This window comes from Ursus maritimus, unplaced genomic scaffold, assembly GCF_017311325.1.
Source record: "Ursus maritimus isolate PB19 unplaced genomic scaffold, ASM1731132v1 scaffold_32, whole genome shotgun sequence".
NCBI lineage: Eukaryota > Metazoa > Chordata > Mammalia > Carnivora > Ursidae > Ursus > Ursus maritimus.
The window spans coordinates 27,180,478-27,200,959 of record NW_024425786.1 but is presented as its reverse complement, the minus strand read 5'-3'; the positions used below and the strand labels follow the sequence as shown (position 1 = coordinate 27,200,959).

Genomic DNA, 20,482 nt, shown 5'->3' with positions numbered 1-20,482 from the left:
AAAAAAACTTAAAAAAAAAAAAAAAAAAAATACATATATATATATCACATATATATTATTTATATGATATATATTATATATAAACATAGTTGTTTGTAAATATTTGTTTTCTAGTTTGCAACTGACAGCTTCCATATCTGAAGTCTGATTTTGTTTTCATTCTTGCTCATGGTATTTTGTCAGCATGTATATCTGGTCATTGTACTTGAAAAGTAATTTGTAGAAATAATTTGAGAACTAGGATAAAGATACACTCCTCAAGGAAAGATCTGCATTTGTTTGTCAGGTGCCTGAGACTACTACCACTCCAGTGCAACTTAAATTCAAGATTATAGTATAGGCTTCCAGTGAAGGTCATCCACTTCAAGATTAGTTTCACCCTGAGTATAGCATTTGAGGGTCCCAGTGGATGGCACAGAAGGTCTCCTGTATAATCTCCATCATGTGCAGACTCTGGACTTTAATTTCTGTTCACTTCACATCTTTAGGCATCAAAATTTAAAGTTTCCAAAAGTAGCAAATGTCCTCAGGGAAAAAGTGGCTTTTATGGTCATAACTTCTCTGGGTTTCCATTTCACTTCCATTTTAACCTGGTCATTACAGGCATATACCACAGAACTGAATTTTTTCCTGCAAAATACCTCTTGGTTTTTAAAATCTAAACTTCTTAGAATATGTTTAAACATCTTTCAATATAATTTTTTCAAATTATTCTTATAAAGCAAATATTTACACTATGTCCCCCAAACTCAATACAACCTTTTTTTTTTTTAACCAAGACAATGTATAAAGAAAAGTTTTAAGTTACACTCCAGTGAAATTGGTAAATATCAGATACCACACATACAAGTTTTTTTTTTTTTAATTAAAGTTAATTAACTAACATACAGTGTATTATTAGGTTCAGGGTACACATACAAGTTTTTTTTTTTTAATATTTTATTTATTTATTCGTCAGAGATAGAGACAGCCAGCGAGAGAGGGAACACAAGCAGGGGGAGTGGGAGAGGAAGAAGCAGGCTCATAGCGGAGGAGCCTGATGTGGGGCTCGATCCCGTAACGCCGGGATCACGCCCTGAGCCGAAGGCAGACGCTTAACTGCTGTGCCACCCAGGCGCCCCAACATACAAGTTTTTAAAAGGCTGCTGAGTATCATCAGAGGGAATGTGCTGCTGGTGCTTAAAAAAAATAAAAAAAGTCATGACGCCTCATTGTAACCAACAAAGAAAAACCCTACAATAAATACATAAAGATAAATAAGATAAAAGACAAAAGAATCTAGCACCCATTAAAGGAAATCATCAAAACCCAAAGGAAGAGAGCAGAGAAGGAATGGAGGAACTACAAAACAGCATGAAAACAATTAGCAAAACAGCAATTAAGTACATAACTATCAACAATTTCTTTAAATGAAAATGGACTAAGACAAAGTGGAGTGGCTGAATGAATTAAAAAAACTAGACCCATCTATATACTGCCTACAAGAGACGCACTTCAGATGTAAGCACAAAGACTGAAAATGAAGGGCCGAAAAACAAATTCCACACAACTGAAAACCAAAATATCATCTCCAAGACTGACGTCAAGGAGCTTACCACCTGCCTTCTTCCAGGAATTTTATGGCTGCAAGTCTTACGTTCAAGTCTTTAATCCACTTTGAGTTAATTTTTGTGTATGGTATAAGATAGGGAAGCAATTTCATTCTTTAGTTTTCCCAATACCATTTATTGAAGCAACAGACTGTCCTTTCCCCACTGTACATTCTTGGCTCCTTCGTGGAAAACTAATTGACTATTTACAGGTAGGTTTATTCCTGAGTTCTCTATTCTGTTCCATTGACCTATGTATCTATTTTTATACCAACACCATACTGCTTTGATTACTACAGCTCTGTAATATAGTTTGAAATCAGGGAACATGATGCATCCAGTTTTGTTCTTCTTTCTTAAGACTGCTTTGGCTATTTGTGGTCTTTCGTGGTTTGATACAAATTTTAGAATTGTTTGTTCTATTTCTGTGGAAAATGCCATTGGAATTTTGATAGGGATTATACTGAACCTGCAGATTGCTTTAGGTAGTATGGACATTTTTACAATATTAATTTTTCCAGTCCATGAGCACTTTCCATTTATTTGTGTTGTCTTCAGTTTCTTTTATCAATGTCTTACAGTTTTTAGTATGTGTTTTTCACCTCCTTAGTTAAATTTATTTCTAGGTATTTTGTTCTTTTTGATTCTATTGAAGATGAGAATGTTTTCTTAATTTCTCTGACAGATCATTAGTGTACAAAAATACAACAAATTTTTTTGTATATTGATTTTATATCCTGCAACTTTACTAAATTCATTTAATCTGACAGTTTTTTGGTGGAGTCTTTCAGGTTTTCTATAGACAATGTCATCTGCAAATAGTGTCATCTTCACTTCTTCCTTTCCTTTCAGAATAGGATGTCTTTTATTTCTTCTTCTTGCCTAATTGTTCTGGCTAGTACTTCTAGTACCATGGTGAATGAAAGTGGCAAGGGTCAGCAGCGTCCATGTCTTTTTCCTCACCTTAGAGGAAAAATTTTCAGCTTTTTACTGTTGAATATGATATTGGCTGTGGCCTTGTCATGTGTAGCCTTTATTATGCTGAGGTATGTTCAGCTGCCTTAATTTAAAAATGAGACAAAACTATATATTCTAGATGCGCTTGGCTTTAAATTAAAAAAAAAAAAGTAGTAGCTCTTTAACAAATACTAACAAGCATCGACAACATGTCACACAATACACTAAGTGCACTTCCCTGCGTTAAGCACCTAGTATTGGGGGGAGGTAGAGAGGGAAACAGTGTACAGAATTTTTTCCCTTCATATCAATTTCAGAAGTAGACTTACCAAATCAAAGGGTAGGAACAGAAATGTGTTTCTGACTCTTGATATTTCCTGCTCAACTAGCAAGTGAACACAATGTTATCACCAGATTTCTCTCTCTTACCCTCTCTAGCATTAGGCATTACAATTTTAAAATACCTTTTATGTGTTAAAACATAACTTTCTGCTATTTTATTTACAAGTGATTACTATCAAGATTGGCTTAAAAATAGTATTTTACTCTTCCTATATACCCCATTCTCTTATGAAACTCACTGCCCCCACAGATAATTTAAAAAAAAAAATCAAAAACATAGGGGCACCTAACTGGCTCAGTCGGAGGGGCATACAGCTCTTCATCTCAGGGTTGTGAGTTTGAGCCCCAGGGTGAGTGTGTAGAGATCGCTTAAATAAATAAAACTTAAAAGAAAAAAAAAAACATAAAAGGTCACTTACCTAACTTCAAATATTTATTGAACAATAATTATGTTCAAGTTTTTATAGATACATAGATTATTTAATAAGTCACAGTTATTTGCTTTAAGTAGTTCCTAATATATTGGGGGGGATAGTCTATCTTAATACGTAAGGAAAGTTAACATTAACAATAGCTACTTTATTGTTAAACATTTTTTTTAAAGATTTATTTATTTTAGAGAGAACACACATGTGCATGAGCGGGAGGGAGAGAGGGAGGAGTGAGAGGTAGAGAATCTCAAGCAGACTCCTCACTGAGCCTGAGCCCCAAGTGGGGCTCAATTCCATGACCCTGAGATCATGACCTGAGCTGAAATCAAGAGTTTGGCGCTTAACTGACTGAGCCACCCAGGGGCCCCTATCTTTATTATTAAATATTCGAAATATATTACGTGATTTCTTGCAACATAACCTTTGAGGCAGGTACTTTTTATACTGAGGAAACTGAGGCATAGGGAGATTAAAAACCACTATCACAGTTAGAAAGTAGCAAAGCCAGGATTTGCAAATAGTTGGCCTGATTCAGAGCCTGCATTTTTAACCATTATACTATACAAACTATCATTACACTATACCATTATACCATTACACTACTACAGACTAACATCTGCTGAAAGTCAATCATTCATTGACTCATTAATTTGTTCAATGAATCATTGCCTTCAATGGTCAAGCATTGTTCAGGCTCAGGTGAACAATAATTTTAAAAATATTAATAAAGAACTGATCCTCATGAAGCTTTTATGGGAGGGTTATATGGCAGATTATACTGCACTTCTTTTTGGCCAATCAGGTAGTAAGTGCTATAAAGAAAAACAAAATACATTAAGGGGATAGGGGTGCCTAGGTGGCTCAGTCACTTAAGCATCTGACTCTTGATTTAGGCTCCGGTGATCTCAGGGTTGTGAGACAGAGCCCTGCATCAAGCTCTGCTCTGGACATGGAGTCTACTTAAGATCCTCTCTCCCCCTCTCCCTCTGCCCCTCACCACCCCCCCCAAATAAATAAAATACACTGAAGGGATAGGAAGGGGGGTTTGAATGGAATAGGTAGTTAACCATTTTAGATGGGTTTGTTAAAGAAGGCCTCTTTGAAAGGGTGACAAGTCCGCAGAAAACAGAGGAAGTGAGAAAAAGTCATGTGAACATCTGGAATAACATCCCATAAAGGAAAAAGCAGAAGCTTGCTTGGTGAACAGCAAAGAAATCACTATGCTTGAAGCACAGTGAGCAAGAAGAGAGTAAGAGATGAGGTCAGAGAAATAATGGGAGATCAGATCATACGGCATTTGAAAACCATGATGAGATCTTTGGATTGTATTGAGGCATAAGAAACCAACAAAGGGTCAAGAAGCATCGTGATCTGACTTAAATTCTTTTTTTAAACAATCACTCTGACTGCTGTTATGAAAAACTATACGTAAAAGTACAGAGAGATCAGTTAGTAGGCTAGCTGACTGTCCAAGCAGAGGATAATGTTGGCTAGGGATGAGGTGGTAGCAGTTGGGGGAATAATGTTGATGTGGAAAATGTTTACAAGGTAGACCTGATGGGAACTGCTAATGGATTAGGTGTGTGGTTTGAGAGAAAAGAGCTCAAGGGTTGCTCAGGTTTTTTTGTTGTTGTTGTTTTGGTTTGGTTTTTAGTCTAAGCGACTAAAAGAATGGAAGTGTCATTTACTGAGTTAAGAAAGACTCAGTGATTGCAGCAAGTTTGGAGAGGAAATCAGGAGAATTTTTAGGATATGCTAAGTTTGATGTGTCTATACAATGGGGTATCTAGTAAGCAGTTAGATGGGTGTAAAGTTCAAGGGAGAGGCCCAGGCTAGAGACATAAATGTGAGGTCCTCGGCATATTAGTGGTATTTGAAACCATTGGACTAGGGATTACCCAAACTGTGGCAGGGTACAGAGGAACACTAAAGCCTGGGATACTCCCCATGTTTAGAGATTGGGGGAAATGAAGAGGGTATAGCAAAGGAGGCAGAAAAGAGATATCCAGTAAGGTTGAGGAGAACCTGGAGAGAGTGGTACCCAGGAAGAAACGGAAAAAAGTGTTTTAGGGCGCCTGGGTGGTGCAGTCGGTTAAACAGGCAAAGCTTGGTTTCAGCTCAGGTTGTGATCTCAGGGTCATGAGATCGAGCCCCGTGTCAGGCTACGTACTCAGTGCAGAGTCGGCTTGAGATTCTCTTTCCTTCTGCCTCTGCCCCTCCTGCTTGTGCTTTCTCTCTCCCTCTCTCTTTAAAAATTAAATAAATAAATCTAAAAAAAAAATGTTCAAGAAGTAAGCAACTTAATCAAATGTAGTCAAATAAAATGAAGATTTGGGAATTGACTACTGAATTTACCAAACTCTGTGTTGACCTTGATAAGAACAATTTCAGCAAAGGGGTGGGAACCAAACTTCACTGGAGTAAGTTCAAAAATAATGCCCTGAACATCACCAAGACTTTAGGTCCTAGCAGTTAACAGTAAATTGAAAGGAACATGTTAAATTACACAATGAAGATGGAACCAGCAAAATCCAGACTGTGATAACTCTAAAAGGACAATCCATAAAATACATTGGGGGGGGGGGAGGATAGAAAACTTAAAGATTAAAAGACACTTAAAAGATGTAAAAAAGAGGTGGTATATGTACACACACACACACACGCCAGTGCAACAGAATATCACTCAGACATAAAAAAGAATGGTATCTTGCCATTTGCAACAACATGGATGGATCTAGAGAGTATATAATGTTAAGTGAAACAGGTTAGTCAGAGAAAGACAAATGCCATATTTCACATATATGTGGAATTTAAGAAACAAAACAAATGAAAAAAAGAGACCAAAAAAACCAGACTCCTAAATATAGGAAACTGGTGGTTACCAGAGAGGAGGAGGGTGGAGGATGGGTGAAATAGGTGAAGGGAATTAGGAGTACACTTACGATGAACACTGAGTAATGTATAGAATTGTTGAATTACTATATTGTACACATGAAACGAATATAACACTGTACATTAACTATACTGGAATTTAAAAAAGACAATCAGTCACAATCTGTAAAACTTATTTGGATCCGAACTAAAAAATGAAAAAAATAAATAAAAGGCAAATTAAAAAAAAAGCACAGCTGAGACAAGTAGGAATTTGGACACTGACTAGATATTTGATATAGACTATTATTATTTTGTTGTGATAATGATACTATGGTTTAAAAAGCCTGTATCTTTTGTAAATACTTAGTAGATATTTATGAAACAAAGAGTATTATGAGTAGACTATGCTTCAAAAAAATACAAGGGATGGGAAATTAGATTGGATGTGGGTTGATGAGTGTTGGGTTTGGGTGATGGGTCCATGGTAGTTTATTACATAATTCTACCTATTTGTACACATCCTCAATTCTCTTAAAAAATAGGAAGGAAAGAAGTGCCATTTCCTTTGCATACTTAAACTCTTTTTACCATCTCATTGTATGGACAAGGAAATTAAGGTTAAGGAAGATTAAATGCACTGCCCAAAGTCACAATTAAATTTTTTAATAGATTTTTTTTTAAAAATATATTTATTTGAGAGAGAGCACACACACGTGCACACGTGTGTACACAAGCTGGGGGAGGAGTAGGGGGCAAGGAAAGAAGAGAATCTCTGAGGCCATCTCTGTGCTCAGCAGAGACGTGGGGCTCGATCTCACGACCTGAGTCAAAACCAAGAGTCCCATGCCCAACCAACTGAGCCACCCAGGCACCCTTAGACTTTATTTTTTACAGCAATTTCAGGTTCACAGCAAAACCAAGCAGATGGTATATTGCCCATATGCCTCCTGCCCACACATACCCATAGCCTCCCAATCAACATCCCCACACCAGAGTGGTAAATTTGTTACAATCACTGAAATCTACAATGACACATCATTACCAAGGACACATCATTATCAAGTCAGTTAATTTGAGAGCCAGGATTTGTCTCTAAAACCCATGCTTTGTATACTATATCACACTGCCAAACCCACCCCCCATTATTTTGCCGGATGCTATTTACACAAACTGGCAAAAAATCAAAATTGTTTCATGAATAAGCAATGTAACAAACTCTACCGTTATTATAAAATCATCATCATCATCAAGTTTAAGTATCCAAAAAATATTTTAATGTAAATTAATGAAGCAACTCTGTCAATACAACAAATTATACTTTAAGTGAAACACATTTCAGTTATTTAACAAATACATGTATTGCTCACTAGATTTGAAGATATAAATACACAGAAATACAAAGCACTATCTGGAACTTCTCTCCACCTCAAATGTTCCTTTCACTAACTACATTAAACTTCAAACATAAAACAATACATGTTCAAAGGATATTTGTGTATATGTTGTTCACTGACCTAACAGTCTAACAATGTACTAGTTTTGAGTACAAAGCTACGTAACAGCCTACAGCAAATGTGAATGATGAAAAACAGTGAATAAATCAACTACAGCTTATACTACAGTCTATTACGAAAATAATGGATTTTCACTGGGAACTTTTATTTTATTTTATTTTATTTTATTTTATTTTATTTATTTATTTGACAGAGAGACAGCCAGAGAAAGAGGGAACACAAGCAGGGAGAGTGGGAGAGGAAGAAGCAGGCTCCCAGTGGAGGAGCCTGATGCAGGGCTCGATCCCATAACGCCGGGATCACGCCCTGAGCCGAAGGCAGACGCTCAACGACTGAGCCACCCAGGCGCCCCTTCACTGGGAACTTCTGCTTCAATATTCATGGAATACATCTTGTTTCAACAATTCTCCTTCTAGAAATTTATCCTATAGCAATTACTGGACCACTATACAGACATATATACTAGGATACCTACCAAAGTTTTATTTATAATGAAAAACAAAAAAGAAAGAAACCTAAACCACCATCGATGAGATTGGTTAAATGTGTAATGAGTAAAAACTATCTCATTTCTGTAAAAATGTAAGTATTACTATGGAAAAAAATGTCCAGGACACATTACTGAGTAGAAAAAACAGGTTAAAAACAATATGATGGATGGAGAGAGAGAGATGGATGGATGTCTGGGAAGATACACAAGAAAAAAATTAGCAATGGTTTTATCCACAGGACGGGATATTATTTTCACTATTTTTTTTTTGAAGATTTATTTCTTTGAGAGAGAGCAGAAGCGGAAGGGCAGAGGGAGAGGGACAGAAAGTCACAAGCAGGCTCCCCTGAATGAGGAGCCCATTGTAGGGTTCAATCTCACAACTCTGAGATCATGACCTGAGCTGAAACCAAGAGCTGGAGGCTCAACCCACTGTGCCACCCAGGTGCCCCTTCACTTTCTATTTTAGACTTTCCTATATTGTTTGCTTTTTTTAAATAATAAATATTTTTATACCCAGGAAAAAATCTGATTTGTTTGGAAAAATATATTGAGTTGGCTTCAAAATTTGACATAATAAAATGCCTGTTTAATACAAAAACCCACAAGGCTAAGCAGTAAACATTAGCATGAGATTTTAGTAACTTCCCACCTACTAAGTCTACCTATTCATTCAATGAACCTGTACAAACAGTGCACTTATTACCATGTTACATTTATTATTTCACTATAGCTAAATAATCACTTGTAGAAATTCAGCCTGCTGAGGGTAAAATTTCTCAGATGGCAGTACTGAGGAATAACTGTTAAAAAGGCATTTTGCCCCTTGAAAACAAGAGAGCACATTACCCAAGTAGCTCCTACACTATGGAAATGCCTTGAGATTTATTTCATAATTAAAGGTTGGGTAGTTCTTTTTTTTTTTTTTTAAGATTTTTATTTATTTATTTGACAGAGACAGGCAGCGAGAGAGGGAACACAAGCAGGGGGACTGGGAGAGGAAGAAGCAGGCTCCTAGCGGAGAAGCCTGATGTGGGGCTCGATCCCAGAACGCTGGGATCACACCCTGAGCCGAAGGCAGACGCTTAACGACTGTGCCACCCAGGCGCCCTGGTTGGGTAGCTTCTGAAAAACTGTGATCAGCCAAACAAAAATTTTATAAAGTTTTTAAGTAATTTTAGAGGAATGCCACTTTTCTGTTAAATATGCAAACAGAAATCAAGTCTTAACTTAGAAACCAAAAGTTTCTTTTAAAAAAAGGAAAAAAAGAAGACTTCATTGCTAAGGTATAAGCCCATTTTGCAATCTATTCTTTAACCTTTTTTAAAAATTCAGATACACCAATGAACTTCTTTTGTTAGATGATTTAGAAATCAGTTAAAACATCAAGTATTGGTAATGACTCAAAAATAGTATTATGTAAGCCTACAATTGAGAACATTTTCTTGTAAAATTTCTTCCACAAATGAAAAACATAAAAATATCCCGTGTTTATATTCTATAGATACTTTATGCCTTCTCAAGAACTTAACAACTTAGAAACAATGTAGAAAAAACCGGCTGATTCAAAACAAAGAATTCTTCCAAATTATTTCGCTATTATTTCAGAATAATGTAAAAAAATTTTTTATTGTAATCAAACGACAAAAAGCCCACATTAAGAGAAAACATCAGTTGTGTGACATGGTTTTGCTAAATCTCAATAGTCTTTTTTTTTTTTAAAGCAATGGGTAGCCAAAGAAAGTTATTAATATTAACACAGATAATGGCAGAAAACTACAGGAATTCCAAATACAGAAAGGCTGTTCATGTATCCTAACAGCATAACCATTATGGTTGAAAAACCACACAATATTCTTTCTCACATCTGTTTTGTTAATGAGCCAAGAATGGGGGTCTATTGGGTATCCTAGACAACTGAATTAGAAGTAGGAATGTCTGGTGAATGCTGTTTATCCCAACAAACTGAGACTACATACATTTAGAAAGGATACTATTCTTAAATAAATTGTATTTTTAGTTTTACCTTCCCAAAAAATGAACTATCACTTGCCTTATTCTCCCATCTATCAAAAAAGAAAAAAGAAAGAAAGAAAGAAAACTTATAAATTACTTTAGATCCTAGTTTGAAGTATTGTAAGAGAAAATGTTTTGTTAGATTAACAAAATATTTAATTACTTCATCTTTCAGGTGGACCCTCAAATATTTAGAGACTATAAGAACCTATGTGAAAAAAGATAGCTGTAATATAAAGAAACACAGTCTTCAACTAGAATACAATAGTTTATGACAGTTTAGCAAGAATTCTTTTCTGAACTACGGTTTTTCCATACACAACAGAGACGTCTTCCAGGAAATGTCCCCTTTACAGGGCCCCAGGCCTCTTCGCATGCTATCAGGCCAGGCTTATAGAAACAAACAACCACAATGTTCCCACTGGAAAACATAAATGAATATAAATTAAATCTAAATCCACAACTTATTATACAAAATTCTCCAAAAGAGCAAAAGGGAGTAGCATCTTGAAATCATTTCATTCATTCTAGCAGCTTTCCTAAATTACTTAATTCCTCATTATCTTTTTTTTTTGAATAGAGATTTACTAGTTTGAAATCTGGCTTAGAAATTTAGAGTGATCAGGGTGATGGAATCATGGGTAATGTTTAAAAGTTTTCATCATATTATTCAAATTACATTTGAGGTTTACCTATATGTTCTTTTTATCCTTCAAGTTTTTGTTTAGAAGAACAAAGTTGTTTCTCATCTCCTCTTCAATTTTCCCTCAGGGAAAAAAATAAATTCCACCACTGTATGAGAAATTCAATTCTAAAACAAAAATCAAAATAATCTTGCATATTTCTGTTAGGTCCCACTGCCAGTCAAGAGCAGCAAATAGTAGAAAAAAAGTTTTGATGGCCACTCAAGAACAGCACAAGCTAAAATTTAAGTGGCAACCGAGTAGAAAAACCTTTTGCATGTTCAAAATTCATGCCATCCAGACAGAGCAGGATTTTGACAATTTTTTCTTCAAGACAAAAATCTACGAGTAAACATATCCCAACAAAGTGATTAAAAAAGATTTTTAAATACTAAATTGAGAACTTAATGGCATTATATATTTAAGTATTTTGAATCCCCAACTTTTATTCATCTCATTCAAACTTAGCTTCCATACATGCAACTTCTGCTCCTTTGGACCTCGTTCTCAAATGATTTTTCTAGATTATTTTATTATTATTATTTTTAAGTAGGCTCCACATGTGGAGCCCAATCTGGAGCTTGAACTCAAAACCCTGAGATCAAGACTTGAGCTGAGATCAAGATTTAGACACTTAATGGACTGAGCTACCCAGGCGACCCTAGATTTTTATTATTAAAGAAATGAAGTGCCTTAAAACCACTCTGCAGATCCAAACATGAACTTAAAAGTATCACTAAGAAACACGGTCTATTCACTCCTGCAACTCTGTATAAGACAACTACCAAACATAACAAATCACTCTGCATACCATTAATTTAAAGTGACAGTAAATGTTTTTCTTCCATTGGTAGGTAACTACAATTCCTTCTGCCCTAAATAGTAGTCTGACTTCACCTAAAAATACAGACTAGAATAGTAAGCTTCTAAAACACTGCTACTCAGGAGAACTGATATCTCCATGAACATTTCTACTGCTTCTATTCACACTTATTTAGAATTAAAACATATACTTTTAGTCCAAATGTAACTAAACTATAAAAAACAGGGTTTCATCAGAAGTTCCCCTAACCAAGGAGTCATAGGCACAGAAAAAAAACTATTGTTATATTTAAAAACTAACTGTGGCAGCTTCTCTGGTTAAATCAAAGTTCACAAAGTTCTAAATCAGTACAATGTACAGGACACCCTAAAAAATAACTTAAAATATTACATGCAAAAAAGAACAAATATTAACTTTTAATGAGGAATGATTCACCAAGAAACAATTACATAGCATTTGTATCCTAAGTCCAAGTCCTCCAATGTAAATAAATTTAAGTTTTCTATGTATCTTCCTAAAAACTAGAATTTAAAATATCTTGTAATAAAGTAATTCCAAAGAATCTACACACACACACAAACACACACACAAAACCTTAGAACAAAATTGGAGCAAGGTCCAGAATTTACTCAACAAACTATCAGAGAACATTAATGTCTAAAAATATGTTTTTAAGTAACCTCTACACCCAAGGTGGGGCTCAAACTCACAACTGAGATCAAGTGTCCCATGCTTTACCGACTGAGCCAGCAAGGCTCGCCCATGTCTAAAATATTTTATATCAAAATAGCCTTATTTTTAAGTAATCTCCACATCCAATGTGGGGTTCGAACTCACAACCCTGAGATCAAGAATCTCACGCCCCACGGACGGAGCCAGGCTGGCACCCCTGTACCTGTCAAATTCTTGATTTAAAACTCAGTTGCAGGGGCGCCTGGGTGGCGCAGTCGTTAAGCGTCTGCCTTCGGCTCAGGGCTTGATCCCAGCATTATGGGATCGAGCCCCACATCAGGCTCCTCCGCTATGAGCCTGCTTCTTCCTCTCCCGCTCCCCCTGCTTGTGTTCCCTCTCTCGCTGGCTGTCTCTCTCTCTGTCAAATAAATAAATAAAATCTTAAAAAAAAAATAAAACTCAGTTGCATGTTTAGCCCAGCTACGCTTTCAATTTCACATGCAGCATAACAATTACACAAGTCTCAGGAAGAATGAAAATTTTGTTTTTGATGATGACAATTTTGAGCCATATTATACTTCTTCATTATTAGTTTACAGTTAATTATATACAAACTGCACTGAAGAGCGAACTTTGAGTTTCAAGATGTCTAAGCATATGGTTGATATTATCTAATTCTACCTCCCCAGATATGAAGATAGTTAAATGGGTCTATATTTCAGCAATGGCGTATGCAAAAAGAAGATGTAAAACTTATCTATAGCTCAAGAATTCACAGGAGCATTTACTGAATCGTACTTGGTTAGTTGGACCAGTTGGCTAGGTGACTGGACTTCAGAAATATTTTCTAAGACTCCATCCATATACTGGGGCATAATTTCGTATGAAAAACCCAAAAGAGAAAAAGAAAAAGAAAAAAAAAAGAACTATCTTTAAAATTCTCAGGGTGATTAATAAAGTGTTTAACTTGCATGTTTTGTTTTCCAGGCTTGACAAACAGAAGGTTATGTAAAAGTCACCTACAGCCCTAGATCATCATATTCACTAAACAGCATGATACAAAATTAAAAAACAAAGGCAGGGCAACAGTTTTAGAAATATACAAATCAATGATAAACAAATGAAAGTCTAAAACTCTTCAAAACCTATAAGACAAAGAATCCATTTTTTAAAAAGATAGGAAGATGACAAAAAATGAAGCATGCAAAAGAGAAATGGGAGAAAAGGATCAGAGAAAACTTCACATAATAAAACTTGCAGTAATCCCCTCTCCCCATCCCACCTCTACAAATTCGTGCTGTTTGCATCTATTGACAATTATACTTCTTAAACTAATCAACAGATCCTTTATTATCATTAGGTCACTGGTTTCCTCTATTACTTAAGTTTTTCTTATATTCAAGTATCTCCCAAACTGGCAAAATGAGATGCGAAATTCAGGAACTTGTGATCCCATCAGTAATAAGACACCCCCCACCTCAATATTTTGAAAATTAACTTAAAAAAATGTGTTACTGTCTGGATGAAGCATACTTTTAATTTAACATATTAAGTATGATCCCTGGGAAAGCAAACCATTATGTAACACCTACTTTACGTCTCTCAATTAATTACTTCAGAATCATAAAGAATGCTTTTTCTTTTTCAAGGTAAGTACTGCCCATGTTGCAATTTTTCTCAAAACTGCCGTTTTCCGAAGGAGAGAAAGCAGTTTTTTTTTTTTAAATTCTAAATTTCCAGGAATATGATAACCGATTCTCTAGGGAACAGGGAATGAAAAAAAAAACATTGTCAGCAATCTGAAGATCCACGTCCTCACGTAAGCAGTAATCCGGGCCGATATGACATTTCCGAAATCCTCAGAAACTACATACCATGCTGCCACAAATTATCAGAAGAGAACTTAGGGACGGAGGAAATGCCACCTTGCATCTGACGCTGCGCTTACACCTATTTCAAACTTAATTCTCACCGTTATCTCCATGTAGCTTCACAACTACCTTAAGAGGAAAAAGAGAGCCGACCGCCCAGTGCCTCCTTGGGGCACACAACCCGGTTAAAGGACGCGCACACCGTTACACCTTCAATCGGAACAACAAAAGCGACGACAAACCCTTCTAGACTCGAGGAAAAAAAAAGAGTAATATCGCCTGGAGAACCCCAAACTTCAATCCTCCAAGCAGTGCCCCCTCCCCACAGTTTCGCCTACTCAGTGGCCCCGGGGAACTGCGGCGGGGCTGCGGGGAGGCGGAGGAGGGGCCGGGAGGAGGAGCCGCCCGGACCGCGCTCACCTCGCGCACCTGGGCTGGGGCGGAGGGAGCGACGATGCTCTGGGGACACCCCCCGCCCACTGGGCCACCCGCTCGGACTTGCTCACCTGCGGAGCCGATTTCCATTCATGGAGCTGGGGGGAGTGCTTCGAACGAGAAGGGCGCCCACCACTGGGGGCAAGGAGGCAGCGCAGGGGGCGACGCGGCGCGACAGGCACCCTCACTCGGCCCCAAGACGAGGTGGCGATGGCTTCTCCTCAGCAACCGCACTCCGAAAGCTTTCGTCGGGAAGAGCCGCCGTGGGGAGGCAGCACGCGACTATGCGAGAGGAAGGAGAAGCGTGAGACGAGGAAAAGAGAGCCCAGTGCGGAACTTGCGTCGCCCGCGGCCGCTTACTCTCCTACTCCCCCTCCACGACTGCGGCGCCGCCGCCGACCTCCCCGGGGGCCGTCCCCGGAAGCCCGCTGGCGTCAGTTCCGCTGCCCGGGCTCGCCCGACGTCCAAGCCTCGCCTCTCCGCCTCTCCGCCCCAAGCCGTGCGGGCACGACGTCGGTGCGGGCGCGGCCGGCGCGGAGGACGCGGGGGACGCGGGGGAGGTGTCCGGGAGCGGGGGCCGAGGCTGGGCGGAGCTTGGGGCAAGCGCGGCGGGCGGGCCCTCCCACGGTCTTCTGCAGGGCCGTGCCTGCCGGAGACGACTCGGAGGAGCTGGACTCTTAGCACCACCCAAGCGTGGGGCGGTGCCTGCCTGAGGCGACGTCGCAGAGGGTGGTGTAGCTTACCTGGGGAGGAGCCTACCTGGAGCGTGGCCGGTCTGTGGTGCGGGGCCCGGACCTACAGCGGAGTGACCCGGGCTGAGCAGGTCTAGGGCAGAGCCACCCTCCTTACGGAACCCTCCCGCCCCGCCCACCTTGGGCGGCACCTCGCGCCTCCTCCTCAGTAAGCGGTCAAGTGACCACCACAATTGATCACTCGAAGTCTGTTGCTTTGACGACCGTGATTGGGGGGGGGGTGGATGTACAATTTAGCTTGGGAAAAGAGTACTAAGAAACAAGACATTACACAAACATCACATCGGATAATTTCCTCGTTTAAAACGCTTTAATAGCGTCTTGTCGCACTGAGATCAAACTCTTACAGGGCCAAAACGCACCGCGTAAACGGACCCTTCCTTTCTCCTCAAGCAAGACTTTCCCTCATCACGATGCTACAGCTATGCTGGGCTGCTTCTAATTCCCACTACGGGCAAAACGCATCCCTTTCCGACTTGGCGCCCCTCTGCTTTTGGTTCTCTAGGCCAGGAACAGAGCCTCTCCTTTCCTTCCACCCTTACCATCTCTTCTTCCCTCCCCTACCCGACGCTTCTTTTTATATCTCAAGCTGACTTATTTCAGAGGTCTTTTCCGGACCACTGATCTACGGTGGAGGACCGTTTTTCTCTTATAGCAATTTCCTAATAATCCGCCCAGTCTGTAATTTGTTTTACTTAACTAGTTTGTGTGTCCCCTCCTGCATTAGCTTGTAAGCTTTATAAGCTTACCATGGCCAGCACACTCACTAGGAAATAGTAGGTCCTTAATATGTTGCCTTAATGAAAGGTGATACTATTCAGACTGAAGATTCATGCTTTTTGCCTATGTCCCTAAACATCAGTAATATCCTTTAGACTTTTAAAAATCAAAGTATTTACGGGGCGCCTGGGTGGCTCAGTCAGTTGAGCATCTGCCTTTGGCTCAGGTCATGATCCCAGCGCCCTGGGATGGCGCCCCACATAGGGCTCTCTGCTCAGCAGGGAGCCTGCTTCTCCCTCTCCCTCTGTCTACCACTCTGCCTACTGGTGCTCTGCCAAATAAACAAATAAATAAAATCTTTAAAAAAATAAAAAAGTATTTTGTTTTTTAAAGTTTGGGATAAAAAGTATCCTATCTTCAGTTCCCCCCAATCACTGGGGGACTTTGGATCAGTCACTTGAGCCTCTTATCTGAGAAATGGAGAGACTAACATATCTTACACAATTGTTGTGAGGTTAGGGAATGTACATAAACCAGAACAAACCCTCCCTAACTAAATGTTAGTGAATAAAATTTACTATCATTAACATTTTAAAGCACTAATTAGATACACCTACCTTACAGTATATGTTTCATAAATGGATGGGATTCAAACCCTCATGTCTGACTTCAATTCTGCCTCACTTCTTCCCACCCTTAACCCTTTTACAGAATTTCAATTTCAAAATATCAAAATGAAATGTCACCAGATTAAACACTGTATCCTAAAAGTTATTTTCAATACCTGACTATACAGAATCCAAGTCAGTAGCAGCATCCAGACAGGGTAAATACCAAGCCTTGTGCAAGGGTCTATCATACCCTCAACCTCCCATTCTGGAACTGATTCCCTAAAGGATTGCAGGCTTGTCCTCTCCCAGAATAGACATGGTGATGGTTATGAACCCCTGAGGTAGGCCACTGTATTCTTTGTTGACCTTGATTAAGCGGGATTTGGACCTCCTAATTCAGTTTGATTTAGTATCAACCATGCCTTCCCATCTACCACTGCTTTTCAGGAACCCCACCACCTCTGTAGAGTGAGCCCATGTGAAAGGTACACTAATTGTAATATCAAGAAGTGGGAAGGCAAAAGGTCTAATGATTCTGGCAAAAGCAAATTGTATGAGCCTCTCCCCTGACCACATGCACACCCTATTTTTGGATAACCTCATTCCCCCAAACAAGTTAGCTCTTAAGGCCATAGAGCAGGGTCTTTGTATATCTTAACTGTCATAACCCCAATGCCTAGAACAGTGCCAGTGTCTGCCATATAGTAACATTCCATGATTTGTGGGATTGGATGGATGAATGCTTGAGTGGGCTTCAATAATGGGGGTCAGGAAGCAGACTAAAATTCTGCCCTCACCTCTTGTGGCACTGGTTGCTTTCAGAAGGGAGAACTATAGAACAGTATAGACGTCTGAGGGACAAGGAAATCAGTGCCCTCCGAGAGCTGCATTCCTAGGCTTTCTGCACTAGATACACATCACCACTGGATGACGAGAACAACTGGATAGAATCCTCTCTTATATGTGGGTTGAAGTTACTCAATTTGACTCGAATTCAAATCTCTTCTCCCAGACCACCAGCTTTTACACAGCAGAAAGTTACTTTATACTGCAGCAGAACACAATATAAAACACACTGGCCTTAGGGACAGAGCTGAGACTGAAAGCCCTCTGCTACTGTGATTCCAAAAAAGTCACTCTGAGCCTTACATTCCTCATCTCTAAAAGCCAGAGTACCGAAGTAGAGAAGACACTGCTAGATACCTACCCAGGAGCCCTTATCCCCTTCTTTCTTGCCTACCAGACCAGACTTGTCTTTCTAATCCACAGACTGATGAAGCAGGATAACTGCTCAGAGGGTAACTCCTAATTAATCTAAGCCATTCATGATGGATGATCTCATTTGCTTTGCCAATGACAGGAGTGAGAAGATGACCCATTTCTAGTGAATAAGACAGGAGGCCAGATCTGCTGGAGCTTCCAAGGATTTCCTTACTTTAAAATGAAATGTAAGGAAAAATTAGTCGTTTTCTGTTACACATTTTGTCAGCATTTCCTTCCTGGAATTACAGTAGCCACCGTGGGACCGTGAGGCAAACTAGCATGAGGATAAACCAACACAGAATAGCAGAGGAAAGCCACTGCAAGAACCTGCTTTGTTGGTATTACCACTGAGCCACTGAATTAACCAACCTTGGAGCCATATTAAATCAAGACTTCTTTATCATGTTACAGGTTTCTTATTTAAGCAATTTAATTGGGGGTTTGTTATGTGCAATTGAAAGTAACAGATAAACTCCTTCACATGAATGCAGTGAAGATGCAATTAAATTAAGTCTCTGATAACAGAGACTGTACAAAACACCTACTCATATACTTCAAAGTATCCAAGCTCCTCCTCCTTTTCAGATCACTTCCCTTAACAAGCCTTTGGCCTTTTCCAAAAACATGGCTGGGAACTCCACTGTCTCTTTTAAGAGGAAAGTTCCTTGCCTTCAGACAGTGGGGAAGAGCAATGGAGGGTTCCCTAGAAAGATACCTCAAGACTTTGTCCAGAAAAGACTTTGCCAAGAGGATAGTGCTGAAGCTCCTGCAGTCTAGAACAAAGGAACAGTATATTCCTGCAGGGTAACCACAGTGGTCCAAAAACCTTGATATGATATTCCGGGGAAGGCAGTTGTGGCGCTTAAGTGGAGAACTTTTAAATGTACCTTAACCCCGGAAAGTCCACTTTTCCAGCTTAAAGGATTGCTTCTGTCATGCTCTGCAACTTCTAAGCTTGCCAGGTTTCCTCAGCCTGTAGCCAGAGGAATAAATTGGCTTGAAATATAGAAACAAATAGCGAGAGCTATTTGCTACAATTCAATGCTACTTTCCTTTCAAGCAGTACAGACAGCAGTCTAGGGATGGCCCAGGCTCAGACCTTGAAACAGTCTTCTCTTTGCACTATAACCCTTTCATTTAGCCACCAAACCCTAATTGCCATGAGATTCTGGGGTGTGCTAAGCCAAAAGATACCCAACAAATACCCAGCCTCATTTTGCTCCAAGGCACTTCCTAGACAAGAATGTGCTACAGTATATGCTGCCAAATGATAGGACAAAGGAAAGGCTGCTCAACCAATACTAACGAGGAATGTCCAGGGGTGTTAGGACAAGCCTGACTCAAAACCTTGAGCTCCAGGGCCAGACAAATCAGGATAGTGGAAGCCCACTATCTTTTTCTCTTGAGTAGCAACCAACAGCCAAATTCTGAAACCTTCTGAACATCAATCATTTCTAAAACTGAAATTTATGGCAAAAATGTGTCATAATGATCATCCTCCCACTTAATCTGCTAAATACTTTATTTCTGCTTCATTAAGAGTTAGAGATTTAAGTTTTATTTCAACTGGGAAAAATCTCCCCCATGTTCTAATTTGCTCAAGTTTGATCAACCTAACTAACCCTTGCTGCTGAAAAGGAGCTGGGTACAGCTGGCTTGCTTCCAAGGGAATCTGACAGGTGGTAGACACAGGTTAGCTTTGCAATATGAAAGTCACAACACTGGGCCTCCAGAAGAATGCTAGGCCCATTTATGTACACACTAGCTGCCCCTGAAAATTTCTCACTGGGCCCTTTGTCAGAATCCATCTCTGAGCCATCGTCCCCCAGTAACAGAAATAACAGTGCTCCAGCAATACCAGGGAGGAATGCCAGAACTTGCATGCTTGACAACTGTACCATCAGCTTAAGGTATAAAACCATAGAACCTCCAAGTTGGGGTGAGAGTAAGAAAAGATGATGGTAATCTGGTTAAGTTTCTACTTACCTGAAGAGTCAGGAATGCTGAGTCCATCCATCCTGTGCACTCAATATCACTTCTTGACTCCCCCTCTGTATTCATGAACCACAATTTCTAGATCATTTCAATTCTATTCACAAATATTGATCCCTTGATATATGCTACAGCCCTGAGATGACAAAAAATGAACAGAATGTAGTTTCTGCTCCTAGGAGTTCACAGGCTCTGGGGAAAACGAATCATGAAAATAAATAAAGCCAGCTGCTAAGTGCTATCGAGTGCATTGGAACACCATCTAGGACACTGGTTAGGAACAAAATTAGGTTTGTTTATTTTATTCTTTTACAAGTACCTCCTGAGGACAGGAGGAAGCTGGAGGTGGAGGTTGTGGTGAACAACTTGGAAATTCTAGTCTTAGCCTTATTTAAAGTAGTTTTTTTCAATGCTCATTTTCAAGAAATAGTGGAGAATGACCATATA

General features: G+C 39.3%; 1 protein-coding gene across 2 annotated transcripts in view; it reads right to left on the bottom strand.

Annotated features, from left to right (window-relative positions):
* Positions 1-15,099, bottom strand: part of LOC103666389 (argonaute RISC catalytic component 3) — a 114,462-nt gene extending 99,363 nt beyond the window's left edge. For both annotated transcript variants that reach the window (XM_008694400.2, XM_040619254.1), the window contains exon 1: positions 14,769-15,099. In XM_008694400.2, the coding sequence (XP_008692622.1) occupies positions 14,769-14,787 (19 nt within the window). In that variant the 5' untranslated portion in view covers positions 14,788-15,099. The remainder of the gene's footprint in view (positions 1-14,768) is intronic.
* Between the last annotated feature and the right edge of the window lie 5,383 nt (positions 15,100-20,482).